This window comes from Oncorhynchus gorbuscha, linkage group LG05, assembly GCF_021184085.1.
Source record: "Oncorhynchus gorbuscha isolate QuinsamMale2020 ecotype Even-year linkage group LG05, OgorEven_v1.0, whole genome shotgun sequence".
In the NCBI taxonomy this organism is placed as follows: Eukaryota; Metazoa; Chordata; class Actinopteri; order Salmoniformes; family Salmonidae; genus Oncorhynchus; species Oncorhynchus gorbuscha.
In genome coordinates, this window is record NC_060177.1 from 94,049,484 (window position 1) to 94,070,989 (window position 21,506).

Below are 21,506 nucleotides of genomic sequence, written 5' to 3' on the forward strand. Positions count from 1 at the left end.
CCATGTGGCTGGTTGAGAGGACTCAGACACCATGTGACTGGTTGAGAGGACTCAGACACCATGTGACTGGTTGAGAGGACTCAGACACCATGTGGCTGGTTGAGAGGACTCAGACACCATCACTCTACATACCTATAAGAATACATAAACATCTCTCAAATTGCAAAAGTGTTGTCTTATTTCCAGGTATGCACCTGTGTGGGCATACAGTATCAAATGTGTGTGTGTGTGTGTGTGTGTGTGTGTGTGTGTGTGTGTGTGTGTGTGTGTGTGTGTGTGTGTGTGTGTGTGTGTGTGTGTGTGTGTGTGTGTGTGTGTGTGTGTGTGTGTGTGTGTGTGTGTGTGTGTGTGTGTGTGTGTGTGTGTGTGTGTGTGTGTGTGTGCGCGTGCGTGTATCTTACCTCTGTGTGGCGCCTCCCTCCTCTACGTGCGCTATGATGATGCCGTGCGGGGAGCGCTTGGACCCTCGTCCTCCCGTAATCTGGATGCCCAGACCCTCCTGACCTTTCACCATGTGCATCTTCCAGATAAGACTCCCCTCTTTGGGCTGGAGGACACAGACAAGACACAGGGTTAGGGTCATGGTTGATACGACTGGCCTCTCTGGGCTGGAGGTCACAGACAAGACACAGGGTTAGGGTCATGGTTGATACGACTGGCCTCTCTGGGCTGGAGGACACAGACAAGACACAGGGTTAGGGTCATGGTTGATACGACTGGCCTCTCTGGGCTGGAGGTCACAGACAAGACACAGGGTTAGGGTCATGGTTGATACGACTGGCCTCTCTGGGCTGGAGGTCACAGACAAGACACAGGGTTAGGGTCATGGTTGATACGACTGGCCTCTCTGGGCTGGAGGTCACAGACAAGACACAGGGTTAGGGTCATGGTTGATACGACTGGCCTCTCTGGGCTGGAGGTCACAGACAAGACACAGGGTTAGGGTCATGGTTGATACGACTGGCCTCTCTGGGCTGGAGGTCACAGACAAGACACAGGGTTAGGGTCATGGTTGATACGACTGGCCTCTCTGGGCTGGAGGTCACAGACAAGACACAGGGTTAGGGTCATGGTTGATACGACTGGCCTCTCTGGGCTGGAGGTCACAGACAAGACACAGGGTTAGGGTCATGGTTGATACGACTGGCCTCTCTGGGCTGGAGGTCACAGACAAGACACAGGGTTAGGGTCATGGTTGATACGACTGGCCTCTCTAGGCTGGAGGTCACAGACAAGACACAGGGTTAGGGTCATGGTTGATACGACTGGCCTCTCTGGGCTGGAGGTCACAGACAAGACACAGGGTTAGGGTCATGGTTGATACGACTGGCCTCTCTGGGCTGGAGGTCACAGACAAGACACAGGGTTAGGGTCATGGTTGATACGACTGGCCTCTCTGGGCTGGAGGTCACAGACAAGACTCAGGGTTAGGGTCATGGTTGATACGACTGGCCTCTCTGGGCTGGAGGTCACAGACAAGACACAGGGTTAGGGTCATGGTTGATACGACTGGCCTCTCTGGGCTGGAGGTCACAGACAAGACACAGGGTTAGGGTCATGGTTGATACGACTGGCCTCTCTAGGCTGGAGGACACAGAGTTAGGGTCATGGTTGATACGACTGGCCTCTCTAGGCTGGAGGACACAGAGTTAGGGTCATGGTTGATATGACTTCCCTCTCTAGGCTGGAGGACACAGAGTTAGGGTCATGGTTGATACGACTGGCCTCTCTAGGCTGGAGGACACAGAGTTAGGGTCATGGTTGATATGACTTCCCTCTCTAGGCTGGAGGACACAGAGTTAGGGTCATGGTTGATACGACTGGCCTCTCTAGGCTGGAGGACACAGAGTTAGGGTCATGGTTGATACGATCTCCCTCTCTAGGCTGGAGGACACAGAGTTAGGGTCATGGTTGATACGACTTCCCTCTCTGGGCTGGAGGACACAGAGTTAGGGTCATGGTTGCAGTGTTGAAGGCAGTCACACTCACTAATACTGTATATCACAAGAACAAGCTCCATATGTAATAGATAGGGGTTTAGACAAGGGGTTTAGACAGGGGTTGAGACAAGGGGTTGAGACAAGGGGTTTAGACAGGGGTTGAGACAGGGGTTGAGACAAGGGGTTGAGACAAGGGGTTGAGACAAGGGGTTTAGACAAGGGGTTGAGACAAGGGGTTTAGACAAGGGGTTTAGACAAGGGGTTTAGACAAGGGTTTAAGACAAGGGGTTTAGACAAGGGGTTTAGACAGGGGTTTAAGACAAGGGGTTTAGACAAGGGGTTTAGACAAGGGGTTTAGACAGGGGTTTAAGACAAGGGGTTTAGACAAGGGGTTTAGACAAGGGGTTTAGACAAGGGGTTTAGACAGGGGTTTAAGACAAGGGGTTGAGACAAGGGGTTTAGACAGGGGTTGAGACAGGGGTTTAGACAAGGGGTTTAGACAAGGGTTTAAGACAAGGGGTTTAGACAAGGGGTTTAGACAAGGGGTTTAGACAAGGGGTTTAGACAAGGGGTTGAGACAAGGGGTTGAGGCAAGGGGTTGAGACAGGGGTTGAGACAGGGGTTGAGACAGGGGTTGAGACAGGGGTTTAGACAAGGGGTTTAGACAAATGGTTGAGACAAGGGGTTGAGACAGGGGTTTAGACAAGGAGTTTAGACAAGGGGTTGAGACAAGGGGTTGAGACAGGGGTTTAGACAAGGGGTTTAGACAAGGGGTTTAGACAGGGGTTTAGACAAGGGGTTTAGACAAGGGGTTTAGACAGGGGTTTAGACAAGGGGTTGAGACAGGGGTTTAGACAAGGAGTTTAGACAAGGGGTTTAGACAGGGGTTTAGACAAGGGGTTTAGACAAGGGGTTGAGACAGGGGTTTAGACAAGGAGTTTAGACAAGGGGTTTAGACAGGGGTTTAGACAAGGGGTTTAGACAAGGGGTTGAGACAAGGGGTTGAGACAAGGGGTTGAGACAGGGGTTGAGACAGGGGTTGAGACAGGGGTTTAGACAGGGGTTTAGACAAGGGGTTTAGACAAATGGTTGAGACAAGGGGTTGAGACAGGGGTTTAGACAAGGGGTTTAGACAGGGGTTTAGACAGGGGTTTAGACAAGGGGTTTAGACAGGGGTTTAGACAGTAATTAGTGGTGCACCAGTAGTTCTACACCTCAATACTGCAGGTGCTGCTGGAGACTTTGGGAGTGTTAGATCCATGACAGATTAAGGAGTTTTTCAGACATTCAGATCTATTATTACTGAATATATACATGTACCCAAACTATTTCAGTCTATATTGATGTTGCAAGACTATGCAGGAGACACATTTCCCAAAATAAACAACTGTCCTCTGAAATAATATAATAATATAATAATATATGCCATTTAGCAGACGCTTTTATCCAAAGCGACTTACAGTCATGTGTGCATACATTCTACGTATGGGTGGTCCCGGGGATCGAACCCACTACCCTGGCGTTACAAGCGCCATGCTCTACCAACTGAGCTACAGAATAATGATATGTTATCTAACCATCTATAAAAAATATTGTTCTGACAATTAATTTATGTTTTTCAAATGTAAAGAAACCCATTTTAAAAACCTTTATAGTTCAACAAATTCATTGTTTTTGACAGTTAAACTCAAATCACCCATTAGAAAACAGTCCATTGAGGTGTTTAATTAAAGTCAAGACTATTCCAACTGTCGGGCATTAGGAAGACGCTAGAAAGAGAAGGTTGTGTGTTCCATCCTCATGAGAGGTTTGGAGTTTGATCAACACTGCCTCCTCTCTCCTCCATCCTCTTCTCCCCTCCTCTTCTTATACTTCCCCTCCAACTTCTCTCTCATCCTCCTCCTTTCTCTCCTCCTCATTCTGCTGAGAGGTTTGGAGTTTGGTCAACAATGCCTCCTCTTCTCCCCTCTTCTTCTTCTTACCCTCCTACTCCTCTCCCCTCTCTCTCCTCCTCATCCTCATCCTCCTCCTCCACTTATTCTTCCCCTCATCCTACTCTCTCCTCCTCTTCCTCCTCATCCTCCATCCTCCTCTGTAGATATTCTATAAATATAATCTGAGTGATCCTTAGAGGCACCTGTCTTTGACAACTTGTACACACACACACACACACACACACACACACACACACACACACACACACACACACACACACACACACACACACACACACACACACACACACACACACACACACACACACACACACACACACACACACACACACACACACACACACACACACACACACACACACACGATGTAGCTGCCCCAGAAAAGACAATTGCCAACCCTCTAAGGGGATTGAAGTGATTAAAATTTAAAGCACTACCTTATGTTCAGTCTGAAACACAGGCCTGATGCCTGTGTGCTAGCTACTCTACCTGGGCTGGATTCCATTATAATAACGACAGGCCTGATGCCTGTGTGCTAGCTACTCTACCTGGGCTGGATTCCATTATAAATCAAATCAAATCCAAATCCAATTTTATTTGTCACATACACATGGTTAGCAGATGTTAATGCGAGTGTAGCGAAATGCTTGTGCTCCTAGTTCCGACAATGCAGTAATAACCAACAAGTAATCTAACTAACAATTCCAAAACTACTGTCTTATACACAGTGTAAGGGGATAAAGAATATGTACATAAGGATATATGAATGAGTGATGGTACAGAGTGGCATAGGCAAGATACAGTAGATGGTATCGAGTACAGTATATACATATGAGATGAGTATGTAGACAAAGTAAACAAAGTGGCATAGTTAAAGTGGCTAGTGATACATGTATTACATAAGGATGCAGTCGATGATATAGAGTACAGTATATACATATGCATATGAGATGAATAATGTAGGGTAAGTAACATTATATAAGGTAGCATTGTTTAAAGTGGCTAGTGATATATTTACATCATTTCTCATCAATTCCCATTATTAAAGTGGCTGGAGTTGAGTCCGTGTCAGTGTGTTGGCAGCAGCCACTCAATGTTAGTGGTGGCTGTTTAACAGTCTGATGGCCTTGAGATAGAAGCTGTTTTTCAGTCTCTCGGTCCCAGCTTTGATGCACCTGTACTGACCTCGCCTTCTGGATGATTGCGGGGTGAACAGGCAGTGGCTCGGGTGGTTGTTGTCCTTGATGATCTTTATGGCCTTCCTGAAACATCGGATGGTGTAGGTGTCCTGGAGGGCAGGTAGTTTGCCCCCAGTGATGCGTTGTGCAGACCTCACTACCCTCTGGAGTGCCTTACGGTTGAGGGCGGAGCAGTTGTCGTACCAGGCGGTGATACAGCCCGCCAGGATGCTCTCGATTGTGCATCTGTAGAAGTTTGTGAGTGCTTTTGGTGACAAGCCAAATTTCTTCAGCCTCCTGAGGTTGAAGAGGCGCTGCTGCGCCTTCTTCACGATGCTGTCTGTGTGAGTGGACCAATTCAGTTTGTCTGTGATGTGTATGCCGAGGAATTTAAAACTTGCTACCCTCTCCACTACTGTTCCATCGATGTGGATAGGGAGGTGTTCCCTCTGCTGTTTCCTGAAGTCCACAATCATCTCCTTAGTTTTGTTGACGTTGAGTGTGAGGTTATTTTCCTGACACCACACTCCGAGGGCCCTCACCTCCTCCCTGTAGGCCGTCTCGTCGTTGTTGGTAATCAAGCCTACCACTGTTGTGTCGTCCGCAAACTTGATGATTGAGTTGGAGGCGTGCTTGGCCACGCAGTCGTGGGTGAACAGGGAGTACAGGAGAGGGCTCAGAACGCACCCTTGTGGGCCCCAGTGTTGAGGATCAGCGGGGAGGAGATGTTGTTGCCTACCCTCACCACCTGGGGGCGGCCCGTCAGGAAGTCCAGTACCCAGTTGCACAGGGCGGGGTCGAGACCCAGGGTCTCGAGCTTGATGACGAGCTTGGAGGGTACTATGGTGTTGAATGCCGAGCTGTAGTCGATGAACAGCATTCTCACATAGGTATTCCTCTTGTCCAGATGGGTTAGGGCAGTGTGCAGTGTGGTTGAGATTGCATCGTCTGTGGACCTATTTGGGCGGTAAGCAAATTGGAGTGGGTCTAGGGTTTCAGGTAGGGTGGAGGTGATATGGTCCTTGACTAGTCTCTCAAAGCACTTCATGATGACGGAAGTGAGTGCTACGGGGCGGTAGTCGTTTAGCTCAGTTACCTTAGCTTTCTTGGGAACAGGAACAATGGTGGCCCTCTTGAAGCATGTGGGAACAGTAGACTGGTATAGGGATTGATTGAATATGTCCGTAAACACACCGGCCAGCTGGTCTGCGCATGCTCTGAGGGCGCGGCTGGGGATGCCGTCTGAGCCTGCAGCCTTGCGAGGGTTAACACGTTTAAATGTCTTACTCACCTCGGCTGCAGTGAAGGAGAGACCGCATGTTTTCGTTGCAGGCCGTGTCAGTGGCACTGTATTGTCCTCGAAGTGGGCAAAAAAGTTATTTAGTCTGCCTGGGAGCAAGACATCCTGGTCCGTGACTGGGCTGGGTTTCTTCCTGTAGTCCGTGATTGACTGTAGACCCTGCCACATGCCTCTTGTGTCTGAGCCGTTGAATTGAGATTCTACTTTGTCTCTGTACTGACGCTTAGCTTGTTTGATAGCCTTGCGGAGGGAATAGCTGCACTGTTTGTATTCGGTCATGTTACCAGACACCTTGCCCTGATTAAAAGCAGTGGTTCGCGCTTTCAGTTTCACGCGAATGCTGCCATCAATCCACGGTTTCTGGTTAGGGAATGTTTTAATCGTTGCTATGGGAACGGCATCTTCAACGCACGTTCTAATGAACTCGCACACCGAATCAGCGTATTCGTCAATATTGTTAACTGACGCAATACGAAACATATCCCAGTCCACGTGATGGAAGCAGTCTTGGAGTGTGTAGTCAGCTTGGTCGGACCAGCGTTGGATAGACCTCAGCGTGGGAGCCTCTTGTTTTAGTTTCTGTCTGTAGGCAGGGATCAACAAAATGGAGTCGTGGTAAGCTTTTCCAAAAGGGGGGCGGGGCAGGGCCTTATATGCGTCGCGGAAGTTAGAGTAACAATGATCCAAGGTTTTTACACCCCTGGTTGTGCAATCGATATGCTGATAAAATTTTGGGAGTCTTGTTTTCAGATTAGCCTCGTTAAAATCCCCAGCAACAATGAATGCAGCCTCCGGATAAATGGTTTCCAGTTTGCAAAGAGTTAAATAAAGTTTGTTCAGAGCCATCGATGTGTCTGCTTGGGGGGGGGATATATACGGCTGTGATTATAATCGAAGATAATTCTCTTGGTAGGTAATGCGGTCTACATTTGATTGTGAGGAATTCTAAATCAGGTGAACAGAAGGATTTGAGTTCCTGTATGTTTCTTACATCACACCATGTCTCGTTAGCCATAACGACAGGCCTGATGTCTGTGTACTAGCTACTCAACCTGGGCTGGATTCCATTACAATAAGGACAGGCCTGATGCCTGTGTGCTAGCTACTCAACCTGGGCTGGATTCCATTACAATAAGGACAGGCCTGATGCCTGTGTGCTAGTTACTCAACCTGGGCTGGATTCCATTACAATAAGGACAGGCCTGATGCCTGTGTGCTAGTTACTCAACCTGGGCTGGATTCCATTACAATAAGGACAGGCCTGATGCCTGTGTGCTAGCTACTCAACCTGGGCTGGATTCCATTACAATAAGGACAGGCCTGATGCCTGTGTGCTAGCTACTCAACCGGGGCTGGATTCCATTACAATAAGGACAGGCCTGATGCCTGTGTGCTAGCTACTCAACCTGGGCTGGATTCCATTACAATAAGGATCTCCCTAGTTCCTGGTTTAGAAGTCATAGGGTAAATCATCACATAGGAATGGAGGAATGTCCTTGTGATTGTCTCTACCTGTCCTTGTGATTGTCTCTACCTGTCCTTGTGATTGTCTCTACCTGTCCTGGTGATTGTCTCCACCTGTCCTGGTAATTGTCTCCACCTGTCCTTGTGATTGTCTCTACCTGTCCTTGTGATTGTCTCTACCTTTCCTTGTGATTGACTCTACCTGTCCTTGTGATTGTCTCCACCTGTCCTGGTGATTGTCTCTACCTGTCCTGGTGATTGTCTCTACCTGTCCTGGTGATTGTCCCACCTGTCCTGGTGATTGTCTCTACCTATCCTGGTGATTGTCTCTACATGTCCTGGTGATTGTCTCTACCTGTCCTGGTGATTGTCTCTACCTGTCCTGGTGATTGTCTCTACCTGTCCTGGTGATTGTCTCTACCTGTCCTGGTGATTATCTCTACCTGTCCTGGTGATTGTCTCTACCTGTCCTGGTGATTGTCTCTACCTGTCCTGGTGATTGTCTCTACCTGTCCTGGTGATTGTCTCTACCTGTCCTGGTGATTGTCTCTACCTGTCCTGGTGATTATCTCTACCTGTCCTGGTGATTGTCTCTACCTGTCCTGGTGATTGTCTCTACCTGTCCTGGTGATTGTCTCTACCTGTCCTGGTGATTGTCTCTACCTGTCCTGGTGATTGTCTCTACCTGTCCTTGTGATTGACTCTACCTGTCCTTGTGATTGTCTCCACCTGTCCTGGTGATTGTCTCTACCTGTCCTGGTGATTGTCTCTACCTGTCCTGGTGATTGTCTCTACCTGTCCTGGTGTCGCTTATTTTCTCCAACCAACCTGTCTATAGGTTTTGTTGCTTAACAACCAACCTGTCTATAGGTTTTGTTGCTTAACAACCAACCTGTCTATAGGTTTTGTTGCATAACAACCGACCTGTGTATAAGTTTTGTGAAGAGAAGAGACCCTGAGAGGGATGAGACACACACCCTGGGAGCATTGGGGTATTACTAAGCAACTGTCCAGTCCTGTCCTGTCCTGTCCTGTCGAAGGTGTTGTGTTGTGAATGATGACAGGTAGGTAGGCGGTCGCCTGAGGACAGTGAGCCTGTCAAGGAGAGACTTGTCTGGGCTAGTTCTCTCCCAACACCCTCTACCAACCCTAACCCAACAGTTAGCCCTCTCCTCTCCAAATGCTAACCCAAAGGTTAGCCCTCTCCTCTCCCAATGCTAACCCAGCAGTTAGTCCTCTCCTCTCCCTACGCTAACCCAACAGTTAGTCCTCTCCTCTCCCTACGCTAACCCAACAGTTAGTCCTCTCCTCTCCCTACACTAACCCAACAGTTAGTCCTCTCCTCTCCCTACGCTAACCCAGCAGTTAGTCCTCTCCTCTCCCTACGCTAACCCAGCAGTAAGTCCTCTCCTCTCCCTATGCTAACCCAGCAGTTAGTCCTCTCCTCTCCCTACGCTAACCCAACAGTTAGTCCTCTCCTCTCCCTACGCTAACCCAGCAGTAAGTCCTCTCCTCTCCCTATGCTAACCCAGCAGTTAGTCCTCTCCTCTCCCTACGCTAACCCAGCAGTTAGTCCTCTCCTCTCCCTACGCTAACCACACAGTTAGTCATCTCCTCTCCCTACGCTAACCCAGCAGTCAGTCCTCTCCTCTCCAAACGCTAACCCAACAGTTAGTCCTCTCCTCTCCCTACGCTAACCCAACAGTTAGTCCTCTCCTCTCCCTACGCTAACCCAGCAGTTAGTCCTCTCCTCTCCCTACGCTAACCCAGCAGTTAGTCCTCTCTTCTCCCTACGCTAACCCAGCAGTTAGTCCTCTCCTCTCCCTACGCTAACCCAGCGGTTAGTCCTCTCCTCTCCCAACGCTAACCCAGCGATTAGTCCTCTCCCAACTCTAACCCAGCAGTTAGTCCTCTCCCAATGCTAACCCAGCAGTAAGTCCTCTCCTCTCCCAACTCTAACCCAGCAGTTAGTCCTCTCCCAACGCTAACCCAGCAGTTAGTCCTCTCCTCTCCCAACTCTAACCCAGCAGTTAGTCCTCTCCCAACGCTAACCCAGCAGTAAGTCCTCTCCTCTCCCTACGCTAACCCAGCAGTTAGTCCTCTCCTCTCCCTACGCTAACCCAGCAGTTAGTACTCTCCTCTCCCTACGCTAACCCAGCAGTTAGTCCTCTCCCTACGCTAACCCAGCAGTAAGTCCTCTCCTCACCCTACGCTAACCCAGCAGTTAGTCCTCTCTTCTCCCTACGCTAACCCAACAGTTAGTCCTCTCCTCTCCCTACACTAACCCAGCAGTTAGTCCTCTCCTCTCCCTACGCTAACCCAGCAGTTAGTACTCTCCTCTCCCTACGCTAACCCAGCAGTTAGTCCTCTCCCTACGCTAACCCAGCAGTAAGTCCTCTCCTCACCCTACGCTAACCCAGCAGTTAGTCCTCTCTTCTCCCTACGCTAACCCAGCAGTTAGTCCTCTCCTCTCCCTACGCTAACCCAGCAGTTAGTCCTCTCCTCTCCCTACGCTAACCCAGCAGTTAGTCCTCTCCTCTCCCTACGCTAACCCAGCAGTTAGTCCTCTCCTCTCCCTACGCTAACCCAACAGTTAGTCCTCTCCTCTCCCTATGCTAACCCAGCAGTTAGTCCTCTCCTCTCCCTACGCTAACCCAACAGTTAGTCCTCTCCTCTCCCTACGCTAACCCAACAGTTAGTCCTCTCCTCTCCCTACGCTAACCCAACAGTTAGTCCTCTCCTCTCCCTATGCTAACCCAGCAGTTAGTCCTCTCCTCTCCCTACGCTAACCCAACAGTTAGTCCTCTCCTCTCCCTACGCTAACCCAACAGTTAGTCCTCTCCTCTCCCTACGCTAACCCAGCAGTTAGTCCTCTCCTCTCCCTACGCTAACCACACAGTTAGTCATCTCCTCTCCCTACGCTAACCCAGCAGTCAGTCCTCTCCTCTCCAAACGCTAACCCAACAGTTAGTCCTCTCCTCTCCCTACGCTAACCCAACAGTTAGTCCTCTCCTCTCCCTACGCTAACCCAGCAGTTAGTCCTCTCCTCTCCCTACGCTAACCCAGCAGTTAGTCCTCTCTTCTCCCTACGCTAACCCAGCAGTTAGGCCTCTCCTCTCCCTACGCTAACCCAGCGGTTAGTCCTCTCCTCTCCCAACGCTAACCCAGCGATTAGTCCTCTCCCAACTCTAACCCAGCAGTTAGTCCTCTCCCAATGCTAACCCAGCAGTAAGTCCTCTCCTCTCCCAACTCTAACCCAGCAGTTAGTCCTCTCCCAACGCTAACCCAGCAGTTAGTCCTCTCCTCTCCCAACTCTAACCCAGCAGTTAGTCCTCTCCCAACGCTAACCCAGCAGTAAGTCCTCTCCTCTCCCTACGCTAACCCAGCAGTTAGTCCTCTCCTCTCCCTACGCTAACCCAGCAGTTAGTACTCTCCTCTCCCTACGCTAACCCAGCAGTTAGTCCTCTCCCTACGCTAACCCAGCAGTAAGTCCTCCCTCACCCTACGCTAACCCAGCAGTTAGTCCTCTCTTCTCCCTACGCTAACCCAACAGTTAGTCCTCTCCTCTCCCTACACTAACCCAGCAGTTAGTCCTCTCCTCTCCCTACGCTAACCCAGCAGTTAGTACTCTCCTCTCCCTACGCTAACCCAGCAGTTAGTCCTCTCCCTACGCTAACCCAGCAGTAAGTCCTCTCCTCACCCTACGCTAACCCAGCAGTTAGTCCTCTCTTCTCCCTACGCTAACCCAGCAGTTAGTCCTCTCCTCTCCCTACGCTAACCCAGCAGTTAGTCCTCTCCTCTCCCTACGCTAACCCAGCAGTTAGTCCTCTCCTCTCCCTACGCTAACCCAGCAGTTAGTCCTCTCCTCTCCCTACGCTAACCCAACAGTTAGTCCTCTCCTCTCCCTATGCTAACCCAGCAGTTAGTCCTCTCCTCTCCCTACGCTAACCCAACAGTTAGTCCTCTCCTCTCCCTACGCTAACCCAACAGTTAGTCCTCTCCTCTCCCTACGCTAACCCAACAGTTAGTCCTCTCCTCTCCCTACGCTAACCCAACAGTTAGTCCTCTCCTCTCCCTACGCTAACCCAGCAGTTAGTCCTCTCCTCTCCCTATGCTAACCCAGCAGTTAGTCCTCTCCTCTCCCTACGCTAACCCAACAGTTAGTCCTCTCCTCTCCCTACGCTAACCCAACAGTTAGTCCTCTCCTCTCCCTATGCTAACCCAACAGTTAGTCCTCTCCTCTCCAAACGCTAACCCAACAGTTAGTCCTCTCCTCTCCCTACGCTAACCCAACAGTTAGTCCTCTCCTCTACCAAACCTTTAATTCAAACAACATCATAACAGCTAGCCCTCTCCTCTCCCTACGCTAACCCAACAGTTAGTCCTCTCCTCTACCAAACCTTTAATTCAAACAACATCATAACAGCTAGCCCTCTCCTCTCCCTACGATAACCCAACAGTTAGTCCTCTCCTCTCCCTACGCTAACCCAGCAGTTAGTCCTCTCCTCTCCCTACGCTAACCCAGCAGTTAGTCCTCTCCTCTCCCTATGCTAACCCAGCAGTTAGTCCTCTCCTCTCCCTACGCTAACCACACAGTTAGTCCTCTCCTCTACCAAACCTTTAATTCAAACAACATCATAACAGCTAGCCCTCTCCTCTCCCTACGCTAACCCAACAGTTAGTCCTCTCCTCTCCCTATGCTAACCCAGCAGTTAGTCCTCTCCTCTCCCTACGCTAACCCAACAGTTAGTCCTCTCCTCTACCAAACCTTTAATTCAAACAACATCATAACAGCTAGCCCTCTCCTCTCCCTACGCTAACCCAACAGTTAGTCCTCTCCTCTCCCTATGCTAACCCAGCAGTTAGTCCTCTCCTCTCCCTACGCTAACCCAACAGTTAGTCCTCTCCTCTCCCTACGCTAACCACACAGTTAGTCCTCTCCTCTACCAAACCTTTAATTCAAACAACATCATAACAGCTAGCCCTCTCCTCTCCCTACGCTAACCCAACAGTTAGTCCTCTCCTCTCCCTATGCTAACCCAACAGCTAGCCCTCTCCTCTCCCTACGCTAACCCAACAGCTAGCCCTCTCCTCTCCCTACGCTAACCCAACAGCTAGCCCTCTCCTCTCCCTACGCTAACCCAGCAGCTAGCCCTCTCCTCTCCCTACGCTAACCCAACAGCTAGCCCTCTCCTCTCCCTACGCTAACCCAACAGCTAGCCCTCTCCTCTCCCTACGCTAACCCAACAGCTAGTCCTCTCCTCTCCCTACGCTAACCCAGCAGCTAGCCCTCTCCTCTCCCTACGCTAACCCAACAGCTAGCCCTCTCCTCTCCCTACGCTAACCCAACAGCTAGCCCTCTCCTCTCCCTACGCTAACCCAACAGCTAGCCCTCTCCTCTCCCTACGCTAACCCAACAGTTAGTCCTCTCCTCTCCCTACGCTAACCCAACAGCTAGCCCTCTCCTCTCCCTACGCTAACCCAGCAGCTAGCCCTCTCCTCTCCCTACGCTAACCCAACAGCTAGCCCTCTCCTCTCCCTACGCTAACCCAACAGCTAGCCCTCTCCTCTCCCTACGCTAACCCAGCAGCTAGCCCTCTCCTCTCCCTACGCTAACCCAACAGCTAGCCCTCTCCTAGTCCTGAATGGTGTTAGCTTAACTTCGGAAGAGTCTGACACCAAAACAACAGACGTAAATCCTGAAGGATGTTTACCTAAGGATTGGTACAGACCACTTGACTAGTTGGAATCGGGCTTCGCATCGCAACACAGGCTTCCGACATGTCACAGTCAGTCAGTCATATCCCTGTGTGTCTCCCAGTGAGATCCCACGCTGTCTTGCTGTTTCCTCAGACAGTTCTTATACAACACTAATTACCACTGTAGGTAGTCTGTTTTCCCAGCTAATGTTACCCCTAACAGAGAAGAGATGAGCTAATGTTACCCCTAACAGGGAAGAGATTAGATAATGTTACCCCTAACAGGGAAGAGATTAGATAATGTTACCCCTAACAGGGAAGAGATTAGATAATGTTACCCCTAACAGGGAAGAGATGAGCTAATGTTACCCCTAACAGGGAAGAGATTAGCTAATGTTACCCCTAACAGGGAAGAGATTAGATAATGTTACCCCTAACAGGGAAGAGATGAGCTAATGTTACCCCTAACAGGGAAGAGATTAGATAATGTTACCCCTAACAGGGAAGAGATTAGCTAATGTCACCCTTAAAAAGGAAGAGATTAGATCATGTTACCCCTAACAGAGAAGAGATGAGCTAATGTTACCCCTAACAGGGAAGAGATGAGCTAATGTTACCCCTAACAGGGAAGAGATGAGCTAATGTTATCCCTAACAGGGAAGAGATTAGATAATGTTACCCCTAACAGGGAAGAGATGAGCTAATGTTACCCCTAACAGGGAAGAGATGAGCTAATGTTACCCCTAACAGGGAAGAGATTAGATAATGTTACCCCTAACAGGGAAGAGAATAGATAATGTTACCTAACAAGGAAGAGATGAGCTAATGTTACCCCTAACAGGGAAGAGATGAGCTAATGTTACCTAACAGGGAAGAGATTAGCAAATGTTACCGAACAGGGAAGAGATTAGATAATGTTACCTAACAAGGAAGAGATTAGCAAATGTTACCTAATAAGGAAGAGATTAGATAATGTTACCTAACAGGGAAGAGATTAGATAATGTTACCCCTAACAGGGAAGAGATTAGCTAATGATACCCCTAACAGGGAAGAGATTAGCTAATGATACCCATAACAGGGAAGGGAATAGATAATGTTACCCTTAAAAAGGAAGAGATTAGCTAATGTTACCTAACAGGGAAGAGATTAGATAATGTTACACCTAACAGGGAAGAGATCTGCTAATGTTACCCCTAACAGGGAAGAGATTAGCTAATGTTACCCTTAAAAAGGAAGATATTAGCTAATGATACGCCTAACAGGGAATAGATTAGCTAATGTTACCCTTAAAAAGGAAGAGATTAGATAATGTTACCCCTAACAGGGAAGAGATTAGCTAATGTTACCCCTAACAGGGAAGAGATTAGCTAATGATACCCCTAACAGGGAAGAGATTAGCTAATGTTACCCTTAAAAAGGAAGAGATTGGCTAATGTTACCTAACAAGGAAGAGATTAGCAAATGTTACCTAATAAGGAAGAGATTAGATAATGTTACCTAACAGGGAAGAGATTAGATAATGTTACCCCTAACAGGGAAGAGATTAGCTAATGTTACCCTTAAAAAGGAAGAGATTGGCTAATGTTACCCTTAAAAGGAAGATATTAGCTAATGTTACCCCTAACAGGGAAGAGATTATATAATGTTACCCCTAACATGGAAGAGATTAGCTAATGTTACCGGACAGGGAAGAGATTAGATAATGTTACCTAACAAGGAAGAGATTAGCAAATGTTACCTAATAAGGAAGAGATTAGATAATGTTACCTAATAAGGAAGAGATTAGATAATGTTACCTAACAAGGAAGAGATGAGCTAATGTTACCCCTAACAGGGAAGAGATTAGATAATGTTACCCCTAACAGGGAAGAGATTAGATAATGTTACCTAACAGGGAAGAGATTAGATAATGTTACCCCTAACAGGGAAGAGATTAGATAATGTTACCCCTAACAGGGAAGAGATTAGCTAATGATACCCATAACAGGGAAGGGAATAGATAATGTTACCCTTAAAAAGGAAGAGATTAGCTAATGTTACCTAACAGGGAAGAGATTAGCTAATGATACCCCTAACAGGGAATAGATTAGCTAATGTTACCCCTAACAGGGAAGGGAATAGATAATGTTACCCTTAAAAAGGAAGAGATTAGCTAATGTTACCCCTAACAGGGAAGAGATTAGATAATGTTACCTAACAGGGAAGAGATTAGATAATGTTACCCCTAACAGGGAAGAGATTAGCTAATGATACCCATAACAGGGAAGGGAATAGATAATGTTACCCTTAAAAAGGAAGAGATTAGCTAATGTTACCTAACAGGGAAGAGATTAGCTAATGATACCCCTAACAGGGAATAGATTAGCTAATGTTACCCCTAACAGGGAAGAGATTAGCTAATGATACCCCTAACAGGGAAGAGATTAGCTAATGATACCCCTAACAGGGAAGGGAATAGATAATGTTACCCCTAACAAGGAAGAGATCTGCTAATGTTAGGCCTACCCCTAATAGGAGAGAGTGTCTGGATCAACCAGAAGCATCCCAACCAGGAACATTACCATCTGGTATTGTCAGGATTTGGCCAGGGTTGTTCCGGTTTTTGGTCACTAGATGCCCCCATTGTGCCTTTTGACCTTTTGTTTTCCCTTGATCCCCATTATTATTTGCACCTGTGCCTCGTTTCCCCTGATTGTATTTAAACCCTTTGTTTTACTCTGTTCTTTGCTCTGTGTTTGTATGTTAGCACCCAGCCCTAGTACTCTGAGAACTCTTGTTGATCCCGGTGGACTCTCTTGTGGAGTTCTGTTTTTTGTTCTTGTTTGTTTGTTTTTTGAGTATCTTTTGAGGCTTTTTGTGCTTTACCTTCCACCTTGTGGATTTGCCTTTTTTGTCTTGGAGGATTACCTTTATTCTTGTAGGATTCCTTTTGAGGTTGTGGAGTTACATGTTTCCCAGAAGAACTTCACTTTTTACTTCATTAAATACACCGTCTCAAGTACTGCTGTGTCTGCCTCATCTTCTGGGTTCTGCCGACTATTCGTGGCTCAGTTGGTTAAGTGACTGTTTCTCACTCCGGAGACCCGGGTTCGTAACCGGGTCCTGACAGGTATGCAGGATGTTCAGGTGTATTACCGCTATCCCAACACAACCTGATTCATACTGAATATGATTAAAAGATACTAGCGTTAACGTAGCTTGCTGTAATGTTATTTGTTTAGGATTGATCTCAATTGTCTGTGGTGAGGTTAGTCTCTGTGGATGACTCATGAGTGTACTGTACATAGGGAGGTAGGATTTCTGGAGAGATTTTAAAGACTTGTCCAGTAAAGGTGACTCAACATGTGGAGATTTTTATGGAGATCAAGACAGATGGCTGTGTGGCCAGACTGTCTCATTTTTTCATTCCTACTGTTTCTGTCCTCAGTTTGGTTCTCATGTCAGATGCTACACAGCTTCGGTATACTTTGGTACTTTCAAAAGGCTTCATCTTCAAGCTCTAATCCAGCCAGCCCTTTAAAACCAGAGGCCTTTGAGTTTAGAATGTTAGAGTGGGCAATCTGATCCTGAAAGGGCCTCAAGCCTAACCTCTGATTGACTAAACCACTGACACATGGTAACATCTGCCTGTCTCATTGGTTCAATCATTGGCACAAGGGAACATATCCCTTCTGATTGGCTAAAACACTGACACATGGGAACATCTGCACTGGGCTGGAAACAAACTGGCTATTCTAAACCGTGGTAGGCCAGATAAACGACAGAGCAGAGATGAGAGACTCTCTCAGGGTGAGTTACATCAGAAACGTATGGAGACGACCACACATCCCAGATCAAACTACGGCTCTCTTTCTTTACGAGACCGCTACATACTGTCTTCTTTCAGTGCTGGTGAGAGGATGAGTGCAGGATGGTACAGTATATATATATATATATATATATGCACATCACCAGTCCAAAGTTTTAGAACACCTACTCAGGCAAGGGTTTCTATTTATTTTTAAAACTATTTTCTACATTGTTGAATAATGGTGAAGACATCAAAACTATGAAATAACACATATGGAATCATGTAGTAAGCAAAGAAATGTTAAACAAATTAAAATATGTTATATTTGAGATTCTTCAAAGTTGACACCCTTTGCCTTGACAGCTTTGCAAACTCTTGGCATTCTCTTCCCACGGTCTTGAAGGAGTTCCCACATATGCTGAGCACTTGTTGGCTGCTTTTCCCTTCACTCTGCGGTCGAACTCATCCCAAACCATCTCAATTGGGTTGAGTTTGGGTGATTGTGGAGGCCAGGTCATCTGATGCAGCACTCCATCACTCTCCTTCTTGGTCAGATAGCCCTTACACAACCTGGAGGTGTGTTGGGTCATTGTCCTGTTGAAAAACAAATTATAGTCCCACTAACCACAAACCAGATGGGATGGCGCATCGCTGCAGAATGCTGTGGTAGCCATGCTGGTTAAGTGTGACTTGAATTCTAAATAAATAACTGATAGTGACACCAAAGCACAGCACCCCCACACCCTCACACCTCCTCCTCCATGCTTCACAGTGGGAACCACACATGCAGAGATCATCTGTTCACCTACTCTGCGTCTCACAAAGACACAGCGGTTGGAACCACTAATCAAGAATTTGGACCAAAAGACAGATTTCTACCAGTCTAATGTCCATTACTCGTATTTCTTGGCCAAAGCAAGTCTCTTATTATTGGTGTCCTTTAGTAGTGGTTTCTTTTCAGCAATTCAACCCTGAAGACCTGATTCACTCAGTCTCCTCTGAACAGTCGATGTTGAGATGTGTCTGTTACTTGAACTCTGTGAAGCATTTATTTGGGTTGCAATCTGAGGTGCGGTTAACTAATGAATGTATTCACTGCAGCAGAGGTAACTCTGGGTCTTCCTTTCCTGTGGCGGTCCTCATGAGAGACAGGTAACTCTAATGAACTTATCCTCTGCGGCAGAGGTAACTCTGGGTCTTCCTTTCCTGTGGCGGTCCTCATGAGAGACAGGTAACTCTAATGAACTTATCCTCTGCGGCAGAGGTAACTCTGGGTCTTCCATTCCTGTGGCGGTCCTCATGAGAGACAGGTAACTCTAATGAACTTATCCTCTGCGGCAGAGGTAACTCTGGGTCTTCCTTTCCTGTGGCGGTCCTCATGAGAGACAGGTAACTCTAATGAACTTATCCTCTGCGGCAGAGGTAACTCTGGGTCTTCCTTTCCTGTGGCGGTCCTCATGAGAGACAGGTAACTCTAATGAACTTATCCTTTACAGCAGAGGTAACTCTATGTTTTCCTTTCCTGTGGCGGTCCTCATGAGAGACAGTTTCATCATAGAGCTTGATGGTTTTTGCGACTGCACTTGAAGAAACGTTCGAAGTTCATGACATTTTCCGGATTGACTGACCTTCATGTCTTAAAGTAATGATGGACCGTCATTTCTCTTTCCTCATTTGAGATGTTCTTGCCATAATATGGACTTGGTCTTTTACCAAACAGTGATATCTTCTGTATACCACCCCTACTTTGTCACAACACAACTGATTGGCTCAAACGCATTAAGGTGGAAATAAATGACCCAAATGAACTTTTAACAAGGCACACATGTAAATGTAAATGCATTCCAGGTGACTACCTCATGAAGCTGGTTGAGAGAATGTTAAGAGTGTGCAAAGCTGACATCAAGGTAAGGGTGGCTACTTTGAAGAATCTCAAATATAAAATATATATTTTGATTTGTTTAACACTTTTTTGGTTACTACATGATTCTATATGTCTTATTTCATAGTTCCAATGTCTTCACTATTATTCTACAATGTAAAAAAAACTGGAATGAGTAGGTGTCCAAACTTTTGACTGGAATACATACTGTATTTATAACATACTGTGTCTTACCTGACAGGAGGCATCACTGCTGAGAGATTCTGTCTGTCTTACCTGACAGGAGGCATCACTGCTGAGAGATTCTGTCTGTCTTACCTGACAGGAGGCATCACTGCTAAGAGATTCTGTCTGTCTTACCTGACAGGAGGCATCACTGCTGAGAGATTCTGTCTGTCTTACCTGACAGGAGGCATCACTGCTGAGAGATTCTGTCTTTCTTACCTGACAGGAGGCATCACTGCTGAGAGATTCTGTCTGTCTTACCTGACAGGAGGCATCACTGCTGAGAGATTCTGTCTGTCTTACCTGACAGGAGGAATCACTGCTGAGAGATTCTGTCTGTCTTACCTGACAGGAGGCATCACTGCTGAGAGATTCTGACTGTCTTACCTGACAGGAGGCATCACTGCTGAGAGATTCTGTCTGTCTTACCTGACAGGAGGCATCACTGCTGAGAGATTCTGTCTTGTGTTCTGACAGTCCTCTGTGGAAGCGATTCGGCAGGGTGGCGGTTCCTCCCCCGTTCTGCAGATGATGTGGGATTGCTAGAGGGGGCAGAACAGTCCTCGGTTCTCTTGGCTCCTCCTCTGGGGGCGTGTCCATGGAAGTTGTGCAGTTACTAGGCTCTGGGGGCGTGACCCTCGTGTCCATGGAGATCGCAGAGTCTCCGTGGCCACGGTAACCGTTCTCCAGCGTTTCCCCACCGCCATCGTCCCAGCTCTCGTTCTTAGGGCCCAGCTCTTTACTATCACGATTGAACGTCGACCGAGCGATGATGCCAAACTTTCGTGTCCGTTTGCTGAAACCGGTCTGCGTCGGAAGGCTGTCAGGAGGCTCGGAGGACACGCTGCTCCTATGGTGCAGGGAGTTTCGGCCATCTTGGATGCCACCGCTGCCACCAGTGACGGTGGCGTTGCCGTTTCCATTGCATGGAGGGAGAGGGGCTTTACGCTTGATCCTCCGGAGCATGATCAGGTAGATGCAGCCGCCATTCCAGCACTGGTCAGCCAGGTAACTGTAGAGGAGAGGAAGGGAGAGGAGAGGAGAGGGAAGAGAGGAGAGGAGAAGAGAGGAGAAGAGAAGAGAAGAGAAGAGAAGAGAAGAGGAGAGGAGAGGAGAGGAGAGGAGAGGAGAGGAGAGGAGAGGAGAGGAGAGGAGAGGAGAGGAGAGGAGAGGAGAGGAGAGGAGAGGAGAGGAGAGGAAAGGAGAGGAGAGGAGAGGAGAGGGAAGGGAAGGGAAGAGAGGAGAGGAGAGGGAAGAGAGGAGAGGGAAGAGAGGAGAGGGAAGAGAGGAGAGGGAAGAGAGGAGAAGAGAGGGGAGGAGAGAGAGAGAGGAGAGGAGAGGAGAGGAGAGGAGAGGAGAGGAGAGGAGAGGAAGAGAGAGGGAAGAGAAGAGAGGAGAGGAAGAGAGAGAGAAGAGAGAGGGAAGAGAGAGGGAAGAGAGGAGAGGAAGAGAGAGAGAGAAGAGAGAGGGAAGAGAGAGGGAGGAGAGGAAATGAGATCAAGAGAGAAGGAGGAGAGGAGGAGAGGAGAGGAGATGGAGAGGAGAAGACAAAATGAGATGTCAGAATGTGTGGGGACGGGAGTCTCCCAGTCACAGATAAACAGATGGAAAAACCAAAGGAGATGTCACATTTGAACTCGTTTTCTGATGAATTACGCCATTTGGAAATTAAAGGCATGAAAAAAACCTTTGGAAAAGTCTGTATTGTAGCGAATTGAAATTCCTCAGAGCATATTAACAGTGTAAATCACCCCGTTGTCCTTCCTTTTAACTCTTAATCCTTCTTTGATATCTCTGACTGCAGCTCATTGCTAAGGAGACGCCATTTCAGTTTCAATGGCACTTCAGATGTCATTTCAGGCAAAATTGTGTCTGTTAAGCAGGAAAAACATAATGCATTATGCCAAAACATATCTAGACAAGAATAGTGAGTGGAAAAGCCCAGCCTAGAAATATAAACTGAAAAGATTGAGGATGGCAGGAAGATATAGAAGTGAATAATGAATATCTGAACATATTCCTTCTTTCTCCGATATGTTGTTTGCAATGGAATATAGTCTAACCTTGTCAAA

At 47.7% G+C, this 21,506-nt stretch overlaps 1 protein-coding gene across 1 annotated transcript in view; it reads right to left on the minus strand.

The window, feature by feature from the left end:
• LOC124036674 (PDZ domain-containing protein 2-like) overlaps window positions 1–21,506 on the minus strand; it is a 217,644-nt gene that overhangs the window by 116,175 nt on the left and 79,963 nt on the right. The window contains 2 exon segments of the mRNA XM_046351518.1: window positions 402–547; window positions 19,864–20,446. Of these exon segments, the coding sequence (XP_046207474.1) occupies window positions 402–547; window positions 19,864–20,446 (729 nt within the window).